The 21,734-nt window shown below is 38.0% G+C and overlaps 1 protein-coding gene across 2 annotated transcripts in view; it reads left to right on the forward strand.

Annotated features, from left to right (window-relative positions):
• Window positions 1-1,182: 1,182 nt before the first annotated feature.
• The window catches only part of LOC128987330 (uncharacterized), a 33,479-nt gene continuing 12,927 nt past the window's right edge, over window positions 1,183-21,734 (forward strand). The window contains exons 1-14 of one of the 2 annotated variants that reach the window (XM_054408117.1): window positions 1,183-1,413; window positions 4,578-4,675; window positions 6,638-6,792; window positions 10,374-10,504; window positions 11,114-11,193; window positions 11,346-11,490; window positions 11,621-11,811; window positions 12,651-12,829; window positions 13,227-13,404; window positions 14,782-14,967; window positions 15,366-15,475; window positions 16,122-16,268; window positions 16,552-16,756; window positions 17,193-17,281. In XM_054408117.1, the coding sequence (XP_054264092.1) occupies window positions 1,329-1,413; window positions 4,578-4,675; window positions 6,638-6,792; window positions 10,374-10,504; window positions 11,114-11,193; window positions 11,346-11,490; window positions 11,621-11,811; window positions 12,651-12,829; window positions 13,227-13,404; window positions 14,782-14,967; window positions 15,366-15,475; window positions 16,122-16,268; window positions 16,552-16,756; window positions 17,193-17,281 (1,979 nt within the window). In that variant the 5' untranslated portion in view covers window positions 1,183-1,328. Of the gene's footprint in view, window positions 1,414-4,577; window positions 4,676-6,637; window positions 6,793-7,324; window positions 7,360-10,373; window positions 10,505-11,113; window positions 11,194-11,345; window positions 11,491-11,620; window positions 11,812-12,650; window positions 12,830-13,226; window positions 13,405-14,781; window positions 14,968-15,365; window positions 15,476-16,121; window positions 16,269-16,551; window positions 16,757-17,192; window positions 17,282-21,734 lie in introns of those variants that run through there. The other variant, XM_054408118.1, reaches the window with a different exon arrangement.

Raw genomic sequence — 21,734 nt, forward strand, 5'->3', positions numbered from 1 at the left:
GCCCCAAAAGATTATTCCATAATTAAGAGCTGATTGGAAAAGTGCAAAATAGGCAGTTTTTATATAGTCAAAAGGAACAACATCATTGAGTTTTCTGAAAAGAAATGTCAATCTACTTAGTCTAGTACAGAGATGTTCAACATGATATGACCATGACAGGAGTTGATCCACATAAACACCCAAAAACTTAACAACTTTGACCTTATCACATTGTGCTTCAGGAATTTTACGAAGTCCAAAGACAACAGTTTGGGTTTTCTCATCGTTTAACAGAAAGCTATTCGCAGAGAACCATTCTGCTGCTACCTTTACTGAGTTTTTTGCCTCGAGCTCAAGAGATTCTAAATCTCTGCTGTGTGTAAGCAAAGTTGTGTCATCAGCATAAAGGTATGTGTTACATTTGAGACTGGATGGAAGATCATTTATAGAGATTAAGAATAGCAGAGGGCCCAAGACAGAGCCTTGTGGTACCCCACAGTTGCTTAAGGCAACTGCGGACCACCGACCCCCACAGCAAACCATCTGTCTTCGGTTACAAAGATATGTCTTCAGCAGTTTTAAAGCATTAATTTGAACACCATAAAATTGTAGTAGTAGTTGTAGTAGTAGTAGTTTTTTACTGTAGGTCCCGGGTTCGAATCCCGCTGGTAGCGTTAACTTTTTGTCCAAGATTTTTTTTATTATCAGCAAGTTTGGTTGGTTTGGTTTGGTTATTACAGTTTAATTTTATTATTAAGTCATTATAAAATTTTAATTGAGCAATTTCTAGTTTTATTTAATAAACAGAATTATTTTTCCGATTACTAAACTTTTGTTATATTATTTCTTTATCAGCAAGTTTGGTTAGTTCGGTTAGGTTATGATAGTTTAATTTTATAATTAAAAAATAGTAAAATTGAATTTGAGGCATTTATAATTTTATTTTATGAACAGAACTATTTTTGCGATTAGTAAACCTTCATTGCCAAAGTGCTCTCTACTACAGCGCTGTTCGCGGAGGAATTTTGAACTAAATGCCTCATTTGTACCTCCCCTAAGTCAGACCCGGTTTTACTACCGATTTACTCTCTAGTCTCTCTCTTTTCAGTTTACCACCGGTATATTTTTTCATTATTTTCTTTTTAGTCATGTGTCTTGTGTGCTTTGCTCTGGTTGGTTGATGCTATTGTCATTGTCTGTAACTACTGTATCTGACTGAAACTGTTGTTTCGTCTGATATTGTTTACTTATTTGCATAAAATGTGTAAGAATTTCTTAGTTTAAAACATCGATTTGTTACTTATCTCAAGCCCAACTATTTCACCGTAGGTTTTATCTGATGTTAGAAAATGATAATTGAAGAAATACACGATGACATGAGAACTGCAATTGAATATGGAAGGACTGACATAGTCAAAACTATCTTAGATAGTTGTAAGTGTAAATCATTTGATTTAACTCGACAATAGGCGTAGTCCTATTTAGTTTATATAGACTAATAGAGTATAAGGATAGGCTAGACATGTTGGGCTTATTAAGTTATGCTCCAAAACTTTGTTAGAGTTAACAGACCCCCTTATTTTTGAATATGGGATTAACTAGAGTGGATTTATTTTACTAAGGTCTTAAAGGAGTTCTCAATCAAGAACCATCCCCTTTTCAACCATCCGGTTAAATAATTGGCTTATATGTGGGTACAGCTTTGGTGTGATTGAATTTGCAAATCTTTGTACTTAGGCTAAGTTAGGAATTTACCTAATTTAAGTTACTCTAGATAATCACTCTCTACGATAAACTTATCACTAGGCCTATTAGGCTACCATTTCCATGGTTGATCTTCTGGCTGCCAAACTATTAGCGAATTTCCCTATAGGGAAGTAGCTATTACCGTAGGTCTCATGGTAAGACTTAGGCCCGGGACCGATTTACTTTTTCATTTTGATGTCCCCAGAGGCCAAAAACACCACTCGTTCAAATTTTTATATATGTATATATATATATATATATGTGTGTCCGTGAACACGATAACTTGAGTAATTTTTATCCGATTTTGATGAAATTTGGTTTGAAGGTGTAAGGCGGGATAAACTTGAATGAGTTCGCAATCCAGCATGATCGGACCATGGGAACAGGGTTTTATGGGGGGTTTTATGGGGTAAAAATTGGTTTTTCTCACTTTTGACCCTCAAAACACAAAATTTCCCAATTTTTCTCTAAACCTTCTTAAAGAGCTTAAAAAAAACAAACAATTCAGTATATCAAAGTGTTTTTGTACGGTTATTGGTTACGGAGAAAACTAAAAAATGGTAAATTTAAAATTCTCATGTTATTCTTATGGAGAATATTGTAGTTTGCTTGTTTATGGATATCTTTTGATCAAACTTGGCAAATATATTCATTTTATACTAAGCAATAATTATTTTACTTAAAACACACACTTTATTAGTTTCCTTGTAGCAGCAAACCTAGGTACTCGTTAAACCTAATGTTATTTAAATAGATCAATTGAAAATCAATTCAGCCAAATGGAAATTCGCTTAGGCGTCAGGTTTGCTGCGGCGGTGGTATTTTTATCTATAAAGCTTGTTTAACAGCGGGAGTGAAACCACACTGTGCTGTGATAATGACAGGTTGTTTAGGATACAATATAAGTTATTTAGGTACCCCTAAAGCAGAACTAAGCTTACTTACGGGCATGTCACAGAATTTTCACAACCAAAGTTCAAAGGGCCACATGGCTCTTTCTTACACTTAAACTGTAGGCCTATCAGTTTCTGCAAAAAATGGCTATAATATGAAGTTAATAAATTTGTTTTTTTTTTTCAGAAAAGTTATTTCTGTTTTAAGTCCACAACTTTAGTTTCTGCAGAAAAATTCTTAGTTCTTCAAACAGTAATGCTACAAAACGTCATGCATTAAGTTACATAAACATAAGCTCCGACGACAATACTTGGTGAATCGAACGTGAGGAAGAACGCATAAACATAGAATACCCTAAGTAAGGCTAACCGATTTAGGTACCTACCAAAACGATTCAAAGTAAGTTAAGGTTAATAACAGTAAGTTTTCAAACAGTTCATAGTGTTTACAACATAAATATTATTTCCAACAGATAAAGATAACCATAGAAAGAAACGTGTTTCAGTAGGATACATCTACGCTGTTTGCAACACTTCCCCTCTAACCTTACCCCTGCGCCTATAAATTACCAGTTGCCCTCAGCGTCAGCTTCGCACACCACAAGTAAAAATAAAGAGAAGTTATTCTTTATAGAAATAGCCTTCCTCTAACTGCTGGCGAATCATAAGCCGGTCAAATATTTCTGCACACAAGGTCAAGGTTTCTAACACACAAATATTAAAAAAACTACGATCGGTTAAAGTTTTATTTACTTGTGTTAATCTACTGACTATTTGTTATGATATTTCCTCACCAGAAAATTGTTATTTAAATCATTATTTTGTTTGGTTTAACCCACTATTTTAATAGGTAGCAAAAAACAGCCTGGATAATATATCGTATTCGTAATATGTAGGCTAATATATAAATAAACAACTCGGTTCACTACAACCTAGGCCTACACTTTACCTTCATAATCTTCAGTTTGCTTGCTTATGGATGTATAACTTGGTAAATAAGTGAAAGTCCAATCAGGCAAATGGGAATTCGCTTAGTCTGCAGGTTTGCTGCAGCGGGAGGATTTATTATTCTCGACTCATAACTTTCTTTTAGCGAATTTCCCTATAGGGAAGTAGCTATACCGTAGGTCTCATGGTAAGACTTAGGCCCGGGACCGATTTACTTTTTCATTTTAATGTCCCCAGAGGCCAAAAACACCATTCGTTCAGATTTTAATATATGTATATATATATATATATAGGCCTATATATATATATATATATAGATTTATATATATATATATATGTGTCCGTGAACACGATAACTTGAGTAATTTTTATCCCATTTTGATGAAATTTGGTTTGAAGGTGTAAGGCGGGATAAACTTGAATGAGTTCGCGATCCAGCATGATCGGACCATGGGAACAGGGTTTTATGGGGTAAAAATAGGTTTTTCTCACTTTTTACCCTCAAAACACAAAATTTCCCAATTTTTCTCTAAACCTTCTTAAAGAACTTAAAAAAACAAACAATTCAGTATATCAAAGTGTTTTTGTACGGTTATTGGTTACGGAGAAAACTAAAAAAATGGTAAATTTAAAATTCCCATGTTATTCTTATGGAGAATATTGTAAAATGTTGTAGTTTGCTTGTTTATGGATATATTTTGATCAAACTTGGCAAATTTATTTATTTTATAGTAAGCTATCAATATTTTACTAAAAACACACTACTTTATTAGTTTCCTTGTAGCAGCAAACCTAGGTACTCGTTAAACCTAATGTTATTTAAATAGATCAATTGAAAATCAATTCGGCCAAATGGAAATTCGCTTAGACGGCAGGTTTGCTGCGGCGGGGGTATCTTGTTTACATTTTTTGTGAAGCTCCCTCTGTTTATTCATCAGGTTTAGGCAATAAGTTATAAAAAAAGTATCAATTCTATAAACCCAAAATTACTAAATAATCCTTCTTTTTAAGGCAGCAAAAGCAGCTCTGTTGAAAGTGAAGCAGAAAAGGGGAAACTATTGGATGAGCTTGTACTGGACGAAGGATCATTTCTGTGTTTTGCTGCAAAAGTAAGGCATATAGATTAACTCGTCTTAATAAAAGGTGATTTTTTTAGTTGTGTGGTTTTTTAGTTTTTGCTGCAAAAGTAAGGCATATAGATTAATTCTTCTTAATGAAAGGTGATTTTTTTAGTTGTGTGGTTTTGAAGTTGGTAGCATTGCTTAACACAACAATAAAATTAAAATCAGTTAATACTTGTAATGTTTGTTATCTCCTCTCATTTCATTATTTGTATTGTCTAGTGCTTATTATGTGTCTATAGTGGGCTAATCATGAATAGACTTACAAAATAGGAACTTTGCGAATTGTGCAAATTTATTTTGAAAACCATAGATCAGTTTGGGCAACTTTCTGTCTACTTCGTCTGATCTAAGGACCATGTAATCGTCCATCAGATGGAGTCAGGTTTTCGAGCTTTGGTGAATCAGTTCGACACACAACAGTAAACACTACCTAATGTCATTACAATGTCGTTAAAATAAATGCATTTTTATGTCATTGCAATTTATTTTTATTTTTAAATTCCGTTTTTTAAAAATTGCACCACTAAAAAAATCACTCTTTAATAATGTTTTAAATTAGTTTTGTAATTTTTAACAAAATATCCTACATATAGGCCTATAGGTGTTAGTAAACTTTCTACCCATGTCGTACCTGAGGTTCATCTTACATTAAATGCGATGTAACATATAAATTAAGGTCACTCCCATGACAAGGACCCAATCAACCTAAATACTACTTGGGGATGCTACAAAAAATGTTTTCATTCCAAATCACTGTTTTGTTCTAACCCTCCTCACCCAGATATTTACGTAATGGATTATATAAATGTATCAATAGATGAAATTCTAGTTGAACATTACCTATCAAAAAGGATATACTTGAATGCACCTAATATGATACTTGAATGCACCTAATATGAAACACACTTTTGCTTAAGGAGGAAACTTTAACACACTTTCATTTTCTAAAAAGACTGAGAATACAGTTGGTGCTCTATAGAACACCGTAAAGATCTTACTGATAAAAGGTGCACAGCAAATATGAAGTGTGGTCTGTGATAAAGGTGTCTCCATTGTGGGAAATGTAAACAGTCGGTTGTAAGCAGTCGGTTGTTCATTTTTTATAACAATCATTACGTTTATTATTGTGGAAATTTGTTTTGACACTTGTGAATATTGAGATGTTTTTTTATTTGGAAATTTTTAAACAAACGGTGTTTTGTATGTGGGCTCATTTAGGGTTTTGATGTTTTAATGCTTCTCTATTTGATATTCATACACTTGAAATGCCAACGAGTATAGCAATTTTCAATATTTAAATATCACTGTTGGAATTTTAGATTTACATATTTTAAATATTTTTCTCAAAGCAACTGTAACAAAACTTTGTTTCTTGTTTGTAACTTGTTTCAAATGTTTAAAATTAATGTAGGCCTATCTGTAGACAGAATGAAGATAATTTGAAATATGTTTTCTTTGGTGTATACGCTTTTCCTCTAGAACGTTTTGTTTTAAGAACTGTAAGCTGCAATAAGAGAAAAAGTTAACATGAAATGATTTTTAGTGGATTTCAAATTTAACGGTCATTGAATAATGTTTACGCATAAGATTTCAAAATCCCTACAGAACTCACTGAACAATGCTCTGATAAAGATGTGTGATAAAAAAATTGAAATGGAAATTAAAATTGAATCCTCATTTGACACATAATGCTTGTGTATTAAATATCAGCTACTATTGCCACAAAACAACATTTAAATCTTTACAGCCTACCTACTTACTTTACCTTTTCACTTTCGCCATTGAAACCAAAAAGCTGGCCTAACAACAACTTTTGTACCGGTACAGTATCCTTGACTGCTTCAAATGTTTTTTATCTGTAGTTAAAACTCACCACATTTGCAATTGAAATGTGTAATATTAAATAATCATAACATACTGTTTTTAACAAATAATCAAATTTTGTAGCTAAACCGAACAGACATTGTTCGCACTTTACTGGCTGCGGGGGCAGATCCCAGTGTACGAAACCAGGAGAACCTCAATGCCCTGGAACTAGCTTCTTCTGAACAGACCAAGCATACGTTCGTGGAGGAACTGCTACGAGCAATAGCTAATTCACAGTAAGTTTTTGCAGTTGATCCTAGTCATAAGTAAAAACACATAAGTAACATAAGACATAAGTAAGTTGATCTTAGTCATTGATAAAGATACCGATCATTAATCCACACTCTATTCATTTTTATCTTCATCACATTAGTTTTTATCTTAAAATTTGTAGATAAAATGGCTAATTTTTATTTAAAATGTCAAGAGAGATATTCGCCGTAAAAGGTATTTTACCCCTACATGTTATTTCTCTGTTTTTACAATGATTTTCATTGCACAAGCCTGAGTGTTACTGGTTTGGTTGGAAAAACTTACAATAACCAGTGAGCTTACATTTAAACGTTTGATTATGCATATGAATGTTCTGAATCATCTTAATATATTCACATTTTTAAAATTTAGTCCGCATGATTGCTACAAAAGATTTAAATGATCATGGTTAAAGAATTAACATTTGCAACATTAACTATCTATTGCTCATAAATTGAGATACAGAAACAGTTGTCATCTGTGATATCACCCGTCAATTTTTTCAATTATCAAGGTAAACTACCAAACAACTGTGACTGAGATAACTGCAGGTACTAGGCCTATAACTTAATTTATGCTTTTTACATTTAAAGTTTTTTGGTATACATCAATGATTGTGTTAATAATCTTATTCTTGTTTTATTAACCTCGAAATTATAGAACTAATATAGTTTTTTACTGTGAATTACTGTGAGTACTATGGGCAATTATTTTAATCTATACTGTAACTATAACTTTGAAAAATGATAGAAGTAGACATTCCATAACTATTTTTAAGCTGTGTTTGAAAATAAATACATTCTGTTAACAAGATTTGTCATGGGAGTAGCGATGAGAGTAACTATGATATTTGATAGGGGAAATCACAAAAGTTGCAATAACCCGCCAATAAACTTGCATAGGTAATTTGAACCGTAAATTTTACAGCAACAATAGGTGGATGCACTATTTTGTTTAGAACTATGAGGACTATAACAAACAAATTTTAAGCAAAACAGGCTTTTTTTGAAAATCCGATTTTCTGTTATGGGATTTTTTATGGGAAAATAACATAAGTTACAATAATTTTTTAACTATAATTTTTATAGCAATGGGAGTTATAGGCCTACCATTTTGTTAAGAATTTAAAGGGATATAACATTCAAAAATTTTATGGAAATCATTCAGGCCTTTTTTGTGAAAATTCTAATTTTCTGTTGATTTATGGGTTTTTATGGAAAAATCACCCTTAAAATCAAAATTTTTAAAAATGAAAAAACCCCTGGAGATAATATGGATTAGTACCTACACACCAAATTTCATCAAAATTGGACCACAGGCGTGGTCTGTAGTTCTGTACACATTCACAAATACCTAGACACACACACACAGACATCACTATTATAAAACCACTTTTATGGGTCCATGGGGACTCAAACTGGATATATGCACTCAATACTCAAACTTGAATATTTTGATGAAACAATACTTTCTCCGTAGCCTATACAAAATTAGGGGATAGGGGGAGAAAGTAAAATGAACACATTGTTGAGAAAGTGTATTAATGTCAATCACCACATAGGCTACATAATGGTTAATGGTTTCTGTAACATAGTATACTGTAAAGTAAGCGCAAGCAGTCTGGGCGCGCGGTTCCGTTCCTACTAGCCATCCTGTGTACATGTCACCCACCCCCTCCACTACGCCTAGCCATGAAGACATTACATTACATTACATTACATTTGTTGTCATGAGAGCCGAAGCCCCCTGACTGCTTACCCGGTACCTATCCTTCAGGACATACCCGGGCCCCATGATGTAGGCCGAAGCTTACGCATCAACCTTTAGCACATCATGGGCGGATGACTTAAGGTCATCAGGCTCGCCGGCTGCCGAAGCAGACCCTTCGGAAAGAGGGTTGCCCCTCAATCCTAACCAGGGATTCCGGCTGCTTGTTTAAGCGTCACTCCACCTGGGTTCCACTAGGTCGGAACCTAGAGGTCCATAGTAGAGCGCCCCGACGCATTTAGTGCAAGCAACACTCGGGACCTATCTAATCCCTGACAGGCAGAACCCGCCATCAATAGCCAGGAGGAAGGGGACCATCAGCACGCTGACGGGGGGAACCCCAACCTCCCATTTACACCGCTGCCCGATCGAGGCCTTACCCATTGCTGGGAAACCAGAGATAACCAGAGCGATAGATCCCCAGATACCCCTGGCGGGCTCGGACCCAGCACCCGATCTACTTCGTTTGCCCGTCAGACCCAACATCACTGCCAGGCCATCAGGGTTTCCCAAAAGGAGGCAGGTATAGAAGTGGGACCCACCCGGATGAACCTATCCACCAGAGGTGGCGACACCCTTAACTCAATTGAGGTTCCGGGAAGAACCCCCCACACTCAAGATAACCATACCGTCCGTGCTCAGAGACAGGGATAAGTTTGCATAAGTACCTACAAACCGTTGCCCTCACACTGCGGAAAGTTACGTTGCCCTTGAGTGTCCCCGTGAGCTGCGGGTACTTGCCCGTTTTCACCTCCAGGAAAGGTTACTTCCAAAGTCGAGGATTTGCCCACTGAATGCTGGTCGCACACAACAAGCAGGCCGAAGCCCAAAGAACCACAGACACAGGTAGGTTAGAGATTATGATGTACTTCCATCTCTCCTAGAGCTAAACACCCCTCCATCCTGGATAAAGGAATGTCACTGGGACCCGATGCCCAGTCGACCATGTCTGTGGCCAACTTGAAAATGCCGATACCAACACGGAGCATTTACCTCCCCTCTGGGGGCTAGGTAAATGCCATGAAGACAGCTGAACAACCCCAGAGCCATGTGGGCCAGATGTTTTTGGGAAGGAGCAATAACCACTCCCCCCTACACCCTGGGCCCTAGCGCGGCCGCACGCCCACACTAAATACGACTACTATACTTTGTTCCAAAACAGACCAACTTGTTAATCTACCAAGCCAAACTGAGAGACAACATTTTTTAAACGTAGTATCTTTGATGTCACATCCAACTAGCCTATTTTAAAGAATCAAATAAGGGATAAAATATAACTTGTCAGAATAACCATAGACTAACCAACACAAATAGACTTCTCATCCCATTGTAAATTTTGAAGCTTGTTTTTCGTCTCTATTTGGTGTCCGGTGACACTGATCAGTGATCGCTAGTGTCGACGAAATTTGGTTTTTATTGTTCTAGGGTTAATTTCATGATTTGTGCTTTACTCTTTGTTTTTATAAGTAGGAGACGAGTTATTGTTTATGATTTGATCGTTTTATTTGGTTAAACGAGGTTTTAATCAACTGAAATAACAAGAAACAAGTTATAAAGAAAACACAACCTCTACAGTGCTTCGGACTGAACTAACAATAAAATTGGCTTCAGCTGTTACATAGGGATGAGAAATCTTCTAAGGGAGTATGTTTTATATGTTGCATTACACTCATTTGTTCATTCACCTAAGCTCAGTTTGAATAACAATTCTACATATAGACGGGATGTCTACTTTACTGTCCAACAGTCGATTATTCTAATCACCACTTGGTATAGAGCAGAGTTTATTCTGTTGCAGATTGGAGAGAGTTTACCAGTTGGTGAAGGCAGGAGTGGATGTCAACACTTGGGACAGTGACGCGACTCGCAACACCCCTCTACACTGGGCAGCGTGCTACGCCGACAGTCAAGTGGTCGCTTACCTCATTGGTGAGTGAATGTAATAGGGTATCTCTGTAGACTTTTTTTTGCCGCACACCAGTATTCCAACCAAACAACACAAAACAGCGTGCTTTTATTAGGCACTCAATACTTGTACGCTTGAAAATAGGTTGGCAACACTGAAAGATATTACGACTACGATCAGCTGGTTCCCTTTCCTGGAAGCAGCGTTTCCCTTTCCGTTCAATGTTTGGTTTGAACCTAACATAAAAAGGTTTGGACAGTGTTTGAAAGACTTAATTATTTATATGCTTTATAGTACAGTAACTTTAGTAAAAATATGTGTAACGCGAGTGCAAAGTGCCTTTGCTGCACTTGAGAAACTTTCCACACTCGCCTACGGCTCGTGTCCATTTCTCTTGTGTATAGCAAAGTGCCACTTCCCACATTAGGTAGACAAATAACAATTTCAGCACTCTTTTGTAACTTTGTTTGCAGAATTTTTACATAAGGCATTTATTATGTTATTATGTTTTTCACTTAAAAAAAGAAAAGTTATTCTGAGGGTCTCATTTTGTTAATAAGTTTTTGTTAAACTCGTTTTACTTTTTTAATTTACAAGTCCCCTTTATTACGAGTAGCCTATGTGTTTTGCAGAACAAGGAGCTGATATGAATGCAGTCAACAGTTGGGGAGCTACACCTCTTCATGAAGCCATTGATAGAGGGGAGGCTGAGGTAAATAAATTTCCCTGTCTTAATTTATTCAATTTCCACACCATACTTAAAATAGGTTTAATAATTAAATCTGTTTTCTATATTCTATAACTTAGATCCAAACTGATTATCGGCATAGGTAGACTATACTATTGATGCTGTGCGCTGTGCAGGTGATAGCGGAGTTGCTGTGTGGAGGGCCAGACCTAGGTATTAGAGCTACTAGAGGTAAACACATTGGCACAACCCCTCTAGACATGCTGCATAACAGACCTCAGTTGGCAACACTGCTGGACAACAACAACTACGGACCTTCTGGTGAGCAATCAACATTTACAAGTAACACAGCACGTTTATGTTGTTTAATATAAGCAATACAGACGACAACATAAGTAACACCAGCAAGTAGTAAATTTTTCATGTGAATATCAAGCATTTATCTTTTCAGAGGCAATGCCCATGGTCAATCTGAAGAAGCACACAAGACCAGCCCGCAGCATCTCTGTGGACTCTTACCACATGAGGAACAAAACTGACCACATCACAAACGGACATCATGAGAAGCAACAACAGATAGCACCACTGGATCACTCACTAAACCATGCTAGCTCTCTGGACCTGTCCCCTAAACTGGAGCAGGTGAGTAGCTGTAAATACACTACTGTTATTTGAGGAATCAAGTTGTGAAGATAAAGTGTTTGGTGATGTTGTGTGCAAAAAAAAACTTGTTTTGCTGACCTACAGAAGCCTGTTGATGTCAGATCGTACTTGTTCTGAGGGGGGGGGGGCAGTTTGAGGTGGCACTGGTGTAGGATTTTCAGTAGACAGGTTCTTTTTAGGGGCACTGGAGCCCAAAGCTTTTAGCTTTGGGTCAAGGTGAGATAATCTGGTGGGGTATCCAATTATTTTTTAAACTTGGGGGTTTTATTCAGATAAGTTTTCTAACATTGGCCTGGCTATTCAGTTTTTATTAGATTTGTGCGAGCGGCTAGATTTTTGAGCAGCATTTTTGAGGGATTGAGCACAAAGTCGGAAAATCAAGCTCGAGTCGAGCTTTTACAATCGCTATTGTAAAACGCATCTGCAAAGTTCGCACGAGCAAACAATTTGGATGAAGTTGATAAAGTTCCCATAATCGCTGTGACCTCAGAAGATGATGTAGATGACCACACCACCGTGGAAGATATTAAACATAACGTTTTCATGGTTGTGGAAGTCAATGATGATTACAGGAGACCGCAGGAGATATTCAGGATTATGATGCGCTGGCTGATGACGATGGTAACGTCGTTTCTGTGACTGCGGGACATATTCAGAATTTTGCCACTATCGCGAGTGAGGATGATGATGATGAAATTCATCTATTCCTCCTAAAATAAATATTCCCTCATTTTGATCACAACACATTTACCTATCTTTTAAATAATAATCTTTGTTAAAAAGAGTAACTATTACAGTTGTAACATGTTTCCCTACAGGTTATAGAGAACCTGGTACGGACCCACATCAGTACTCCGGTGAGACCTTTGGTGACCAACCCTAGCCTGCATCTCTTGTGGCCACAGCCTCATCACATGTTGGAGCTGGCCGGGCCTCCGTTTGTACCAGACCCCCAACTGCAGATCAGTGTTGTACAGAGCTCCACAAATGTTCACGAGTGAGTAACCATCTTAGCTACTCAGCATCTTGTTGAGTGCGGAAGGGACGAGATTGATCCTTGGTTTACTGACATAGGCCTATGTATCCTTAATAATATTAGGCTACAAGATTATTTGCTGAATAACCCCTAAAATATTTAAATCTTGCTTCAAAGATAGAAATTGAATTTTTTCACAAAGGTTTGCCCCTTGAACATCTTCATTTGATACTTTGCATTTGCAATCTTGAAAGAGCCACAAGTTCTAAGATAGCGTAGGAAAATGGCAGGTGTTTCTAAATATATGACTCGAGATTAATTTCTGGAATCCAATCTTTTCTTGTGGTTTTGTGGATTCAGATTTTTAAGATGATACCTGTAATCTAATTGGCTTTGCTCGGTTCCTTGATTTTTGTAGGATACTGAATGTGTGGGAGATCCACCGTAGTCAGTTGCTCAAGCTGGGACTGGATGTGAGAGTAAAAGATGTACAGCCTTCCTGTGGTAGACCTGTGTCTAGTCAGGTCACTTGTGTAGTCAACCCCCAGTTGTTCTCTCACCAGCACGCCTACCAGATACACATATCTACTGATAAGGTAACAATCTATACAGTTGTCTCGCTGTCTCCCTGGATTTCAGTTATTGTGCACTCATTTTTTTAGATTTTTTTTACAATTATTATCATCCTTCATATGTATTTACTGTCTTGTGAGTAAACAGTATAAGTGTAAATACTAGTGATGGTCGGATCCGGATATCAGACTACTGGATCGGAACCAGAACTGGCACCCGATCGGATCCAAAAAATTCCGGATCTTGGGCTGGATCCGGTTTTCATGGATCCGATTTTTTCCCCGATTTTTGTACTAACATAAAGCTGTCTGTATCCATGTACAAGACCGATTTCCCCCGATTTTTTTACTAACACAAAGCTGTCTGTATCCATGTACAAGACCGATTATTCCCGATTTTTTTACTAACACAAAGCTGTCTTACGAAAAATCTAGACTATCGAGAGTCGAGCAAATACACAGTACTGTATATAGCTGTTTTTTTTCAATTTTGTTCCAGGTCCAAAGTAATGATATCCGTGCATATGCACTTCCACCGGTAATAATTTTTACCGCCGAATTTTGTTCCAGGTCCACAGTAGGTAATGATAGCCGGGCATATGTACTTCCACCGGTAATAATTTTTACGCCGTGTTATCCGGTTAATCGGTCTTGTACATGGATACAGGCAGCTTTGTGTTAGAAAAGTTTTGAAAAGTTTTAGTGTCCCCAAAAAATGAGGGATTATGGGCTCAACTGGAGATTACTCAATATACAGTAAAACCTCTTTAATCCGAACTAATTGGGACCGGGGGTAGTTCGGATTATTGAATAGTTCGGATTACAGATCATATTGTTGTTTTTACATAAGAATAGCTAAAATGTGGCTAAAATGGCTCTTAATTGTTACAGGAAGAGTGAAAAAATGCTTTATAAAGTAGGGCCTATAATACAGTGTTTATTTAATACAGTAGTAAACATAATAAATAAACAGTACTGTAAATTACAATAGAAACAATTATGGTGCGTACGTATACAATAAATAACTACTGTACTGTGTATAGAGTACAGTTCAATGAGGCGTTCGGATTAGTGGACGTTCGGATTACGGGGGTTCGGATTACGGGGGTTCGGATTAAAGAGGTTCTACTGTATAAGATGTATTTAACCTTTAAACATTACCAATTTAATTTTAAACAGTATGATATAAATTGGCATTCTGTTAATTACGTTTTTTTTAACCCGCCCTTATTACAGTGTGTATCTGGATCCGGATCCGAATTTTTCAAGATCCGGATCCGGTACCACCATTTTCTTGGATCCGCCCATCACTAGTAAATATATGTTATTTGTCGTATTTTTGTACTTTCAGGAAGCTTATTAAAACAATAGATGATTTATACAAATACATTATTCACACAGGTGCAGATATCTGCAGACAGTGTGACTGGACTGCACTACGCTGTCTGTACGTTCACACAACTGCTGCAGCTGGCCCAGGCCCAGGACAGTCTAGACCTGGTGCCTGTGCTGATACAGGACCACCCGGCCATGAAGCATCGTGCCGTGCTGCTGGATATTGCACCACTGAGCCGAGTACCGACATTGGTAAGTCTCTTAGTAGACATGTGTTTTAGCCCAGTCTCAAATCAAGAAAAGATTCACATTTGAAAAAAGCTAGGATGGATGACATATCACTTTTACTAAATAAAAATATAATAAAAAAATATGTTCCCTAAAGATTCTAATTAGTATTTTTCATAGGCTTGGATTTTAGATTTTAAGTTTTTTTTTTTATTCTGATTTTAGCAATTTTGTAATATGTTGTTTGGTTAAACTGGAACAGAAATTTTCACTGACAAATTCAAGTACTAGTAAGTTACTGCCTTTTTACTTTTTAAGTACACCTATGAATGATCTGTTCATTATCTAATAATATGCTTTTGGATGAGATGCCTACTGTTTCAATGTTTTCAGCACATTTTAGATGCTACTTTATGTTCCAGGATTACCTGTTTGAGATGATAGACAAGTGGTCGTCACTCAAAATCTCTCATCTGCATCTCTACACTAGACTGGTGTCCAGCCGGGAATGGCAACTGTGTTACAAGCAGAGGTAGGTACAACATTCAATCTCGTAATCTTGAGCAGGAATATGTTAAATGTGGTTGAGCATGATTACAGTCTGGAAACTTCTGTTATTTATTTTTTCTCATTGTATGACTGGATATGAGAGGATTGATGTGTTTTGTTAGTCGGTCGTAATTTACAGTCTTCAACTGTATTGATTTATATTTTAATATTATAACTTACGTTTGTTTTGTCAGTAGTATGGTATTCAAATTGAGTTAGGACTTGGCATTTTAGCTATAAAATCAAAATTTACTTTTATAAATAAGAACTAATTCCGTTGTGTAAAGGAAAAAGTGAATGTTTATTTTAAATTATTCTAATTGAACTAGGACAACTAGGATCATAACAAAGCCTCCATTTTACAGTAATTATTTCTGTTGATAACTCTGTCCTTTCCGTTAAGTTTCCAACCTTTTCCAGGCGTAACATTGTCAAATCATGTACAAACATCAAGATTAATAAATACACAAAACAAGACAATAACCAGAAACTTGGGACATAAAACAAACGAATATAGTGCTTTCATGACTAATCGGTCCTGGCAGTGACTGGATTTTCCAAAAAAGTGAACTCTATGAAATGGATGTAGTATAAAACTGTTTATTGATTGGATTTGATGTTTGTTACAGTGACATGGTGATGATTGACCGCTACTGCCATGACAGGTTCATCAGTCTCCTCCCTGTGTTGGACATAGACAACAGTGTTCAGCGCCACGACCTGGATGAAATGTGGCCGGTGTTCCAAGACATAGTCGCTAGCTTTACTAACCTCAAGTGAGTGCTTTGCTAAATACACTACCCTACTCACTTTGCCTCATACTTATGGAAAAAATATTGTGTTAAATCCATTGTTGTACTGTTTGTAGTCTTGGAAGTGGATTTTTTTCACTTGTTGTCTCTCCGTCTACCCATCTTTACATTTTTTGCTAACTCTCCATCTCCATCTCCCCTTCTCCAAAGATCTCCTTATTTCTCCATTTTCTGAATCTCTGCAATTTTGTTCCCTACTATAAGATTATAGTAAATACATAACTCAAACAAACATGATATATTACAGATACGTCCACCTAGGCCCTAGACTAAGCAGTCTGCTGATCTGTGGAGGAGAGGAAGGTGCTGATGTGTCTCTACAGGACATTTGGCATCATCTGTCACTGTCCCCTGATGTAACTGTTATGTTGTGTTCTAACACACTTCACAACCTTCACCTTGCCAAAGTCTATGTTCCTGCCAACATCGTACTGATGGACTACGGCTTTCAGGTATATCAGTTAAATATTAGGACAATTTATAGATTGTTTAGTAGCCTACAGGAGGTCTAAACTTGGAGAAGTAAAATGAAAACGGATCCTGGAAATTCAGGAAATATCACTGGGTTTCTTTTCTTATTTTGAATTGTAAACAAATAAATTTAACTAATAAAAATAAATAACTTATCATATTAATTATGATTTATGTCTTGGGATTTATTTATGATTAATAAATTATGACGTGGTTGCTGAAGTAATATGTTAGTAGGTTGCTGAATTCCAAATCATTTAAACATAGCCTATTGCTGCTTTTCAAGTTGAGAGGTTTGTGTATTCTTTATTGTATTACTCATAAGATAAAACGATACTATTCTACTCACTCCTGGTTACCTGCTTTGGCAACTTGTCTTCCAAGCCACTATTCATCAATTTCTTGGTTTGTTTACAGGCAGATTACGACTTTGCTGACTGGACGCAAGAGTTCCACCAATACGGTTGCACAACCTGTTTATGTCCTGGAACTGCCAGTTGGAACAGGTTTGGCAACATTGAAACATGAAAATTACCTTTCTTTGTTGGTGGAATTGTCTTAAGTACTAGGTGGCGTTCGCAAAGGCATCCACAAAATTGAGCGGAGTCATCAAGGGTTCATATTATATTGTTTTTGTCTTACTGCAGTAAAAACAGTATTTTTTCATGCATGCGCTGCGGGTCTAAAGTAGCATTTTTAATATTTAGGGAGTAAAAATCGTTTTTAGCCTCTATGGAGTAAATATCAGCTGTTGTCAACTCAGTTGTAAATTTCGATTGTAAACGATTGCATGTATCGAAAATATGTATCAATTTGTGCTTCGTAATCATTTTTAACATATTACAGTCTACAGTCTCTTCCCGTAGCATTTTAGCATTGCAGATACATTAATCCATTCCCAAACTCAACACTGCTCACATTTACTACTTCCTTCACCACACCCTACGTCGTGGACCTGTTTCCCTCTCTTCCCATAGCATTTTAGGATTGCAGATACATTAATGTAATTGCCAAAGACAGTTCCCACACTCTGCGCTGTTAGCCTTACTACTTCCTTCACCATTTACTACGTCATTGGCCTGTTTCCTTCCTTTCTCATAGCATTTAAGTATTACAAATTCTGTTATCCATCTGCTCAAACGGTTCCCCCACTCTGCACTGCCAGCCTTTACTACTTCCTTCACCACTTACGTCGTGGACCTGTATTCATCGCTTTCCATAGCATTTTAGTATTTTAGATACGTTAATCTAATTGCAACAAACATCCCCACTGTCCGTACTGCTAGACTTTACTACTTCTTTCACAATTTCCTATGTCTTGGGCATGCTTCCATCCCTTCTCATAGCATTTCAGCATTGCAGATACATTAAAACTGCTACAAACGGTTTCCAGTTCCCACACTCCACACTGCTCACCTTACTACTTCTTTCACCTGTTCCTACGTCGCGGATCTGTTTCCCTCTCTTCCCATAGCATTTTAAGATTGCAGATACCTGAATCTAATCGTCATAAACAGATCCCACACTCCGAACAGCTCACCTTTACTACTTCCTTCGCCACTTCCCACATCGCGGACCTGTTTCCCTCCCTTCCCATAGCATTTTAGGATTGCCCATACCCTTATCTTATCGTCATAAACAGTTCCCACACTCCGGACAGCTCGCTTTGACTACTTCCTTCACCACTTCCTACGTCACGGGCCTGTTTCCCTCCCTTTCCCATAGCATTTTTGATTGCCCATACCCTTATCTAATCGTCATAATAGTTCCCGCACTCCGGACTACTCGCCTTGACTACTTCCTTCACCACTTCCTACGTCGCGGACCTGTTTTCCTCCCTTCCCGTAGCATTTTAGGTTTGCTGATACCATAATCTAATTGTCATAAACATTTCCAACACTCCGGACAACTCGCCTAGACTACTTCCTTCACCACTTCCTACGTCGCGGACCTATTTTCCTCCCTTTCCATAGCATTTTAGAATTGCAAATACCTTAATCTAATTGTCATAAACAGTTCCCACACTCCGGACAGCTCACCTTGACTACTTCCTTCATCACTTCCTACGTCGCGGACCTGTTTTCCTCCCTTCCCGTAGCATTTTAGGTTTGCTGATACCTTAATCTAATTGTCATAAACATTTCCATAAACATTTCCAACAATCCGGACAACTCGCCTAGACTACTTCCTTCACCACTTCCTACGTCGCGGACCTATTTTCCTCCCTTTCCATAGCATTTTAGGATTGCAAATACCTTAATCTAATCGTCATAAACAGTTCCCACACTCCAGACTGTTCACCTTTACTACTTCCTTAACCTCTTCATACGTCACGAACCTCAAGCTAGTGTCGTCATTTGATTATAGTACCTGGGGACCGAGCTTTCATTAGTTCACTCTGAAAGCACCGTAGTATTTGAGATACATAAATCCACACATCTACATCCTACACAATTTCCTACGTCATGGACCTGTTTTCCTCCCTTCCCGTAGCATTTTAGGTTTTCTGATACCATAATCTAATTGTCATAAACATTTCCAACACTCCGGACAATTCGCCTAGACTACTTCCTTCACCACTTCCTACGTCGCGGACCTATTTTCCTCCCTTTCCATAGCATTTTAGAATTGCAAATACCTTAATCTAATCGTCATAAACAGTTCCCACACTCCGGACAGCTCACCTTGACTACTTCCTTCACCACTTCTTACGTCACGGACCTGTTTCCCTCCCTTCCCATAGCATTTTAGGATTGCCCATACCCTTATCTAATCGCCATAAACAGTTCCCTCACTCCTGACAGCTCGCCTTGACTACTTCCTTCACCACTTCTTACGTCGCGGACCTCTTTCCCTCCCTTCCCATAGCATTTTAGGATTGCCCATACCCTTATCTTATCGTCATAAACAGTTCCCACACTCCGGACAGCTCGCTTTGACTACTTCCTTCACCACTTCCTACGTCACGGGCCTGTTTCCCTCCCTTTCCCATAGCATTTTTGATTGCCCATACCCTTATCTAATCGTCATAATAGTTCCAACACTCCGGACAGCTCGCCTTGACTACTTCCTTCACCACTTCCTACGTCGCGGACCTGTTTCCCTCCCTTCCCATTGCACTTATAGATTGCAGATACCTTAATCTAATCGTCATAAACAGTTCCCGCACTCCGGACTACTCGCCTTGACTACTTCCTTCACCACTTCCTACGTCGCGGACCTGTTTTCCTCCCTTCCCGTAGCATTTTAGGTTTGCTGATACCATAATCTAATTGTCATAAACATTTCCAACACTCCGGACAACTCGCCTAGACTACTTCCTTCACCACTTCCTACGTCGCGGACCTATTTTCCTCCCTTTCCATAGCATTTTAGAATTGCAAATACCTTAATCTAATTGTCAAAAACAGTTCCCACACTCCGGACAGCTCACCTTGACTACTTCCTTCATCACTTCCTACGTCGCGGACCTGTTTTCCTCCCTTCCCGTAGCATTTTAGGTTTGCTGATACCTTAATCTAATTGTCATAAACATTTCCATAAACATTTCCAACAATCCGGACAACTCGCCTAGACTACTTCCTTCACCACTTCCTACGTTGCGGACCTATTTTCCTCCCTTTCCATAGCATTTTAGGATTGCAAATACCTTAATCTAATCATCATAAACAGTTCCCACTCTCCAGACAGCTCGCCTTGACTACTTCCTTCACCACTTCTTACGTCACGGACCTGTTTCCCTCCCTTCCCATAGCATTTTAGGATTGCCCATACCCTTATCTAATCGCCATAAACAGTTCCCTCACTCCTGACAGCTCGCCTTGACTACTTCCTTCACCACTTCTTACGTCGCGGACCTCTTTCCCTCCCTTCCCATAGCATTTTAGGATTGCCCATACCCTTATCTTATCGTCATAAACAGTTCCCACACTCCGGACAGCTCGCATTGACTACTTCCTTCACCACTTCCTACGTCACGGGCCTGTTTCCCTCCCTTTCCCATAGCATTTTTGATTGCCAATACCCTTATCTAATCGTCATAATAGTTCCAACACTCCGGACAGCTCGCCTTGACTACTTCCTTCACCACTTCCTACGTCGCGGACCTGTTTCCCTCCCTTTCCATTGCACTTAAAGATTGCAGATACCTTAATCTAATCGTCATAAACAGTTCCCGCACTCCGGACTACTCGCCTTGACTACTTCCTTCACCACTTCCTACGTCGCGGACCTGTTTTCCTCCCTTCCCATAGCATTTTAGGATTGCAGATACCCTAATCTTATCGTCATAAACAGTCCCCACACTCCGGACTGCTCGCATTTACTACTTCCTTCATATCACTTCCTACGTCACGGACCTGTTTCCCTCTATTCCCATAGCATTTTATGATTGCCTTTACTACTTTCTTCACTACTTTCTACGTCACGGACCTGTTTCCTTCCCTTCCCATAGCATTTTAGGATTGCAGATACCTTAATGTATTCGTCATAAACAGATCCTAGACTTCGCACTGCTGCCCTTGACTACAATGTATCGAGTAATCTTAAGTATAATCTTTGCTCAATATTAACAAGTGGTGTTTTTCCTTTTGTACTGTATTTGTAATTTCCTAGTATACTGTGGGTAGTTGGCTTATTATGAACACATGCTAAAACTTCAAATCTTTTGTTTACTTTTTACTTGTTATTTAATTCAGCCAACATGGTTACCTAGCAACCCATAAGACTAATGTTAAGAAAATGTGATTTTCAGTTTCATTTTTCTACGGATTCCTGAGAGACTTTTTTAACGCCATATAGATGTTGGCACTCACCGATATGGTCTTTATCACCATGCAAAATTTGAAAACGATTGATTCAGCCGTCTAGGAGGAGTTTGCGTATTACGAAATGCATAAAAGTCGACGTATAAGAGCTTCGCTCGCTTCGCTCAAATTATGACTACTTACTTGGATGCCA

The sequence above is a fragment of the Macrosteles quadrilineatus genome, unplaced genomic scaffold (genome assembly GCF_028750875.1).
Source record: "Macrosteles quadrilineatus isolate MER2022 unplaced genomic scaffold, UCM_ALF_1.0 Scaffold_2__2_contigs__length_208266976, whole genome shotgun sequence".
NCBI lineage: Eukaryota > Metazoa > Arthropoda > Insecta > Hemiptera > Cicadellidae > Macrosteles > Macrosteles quadrilineatus.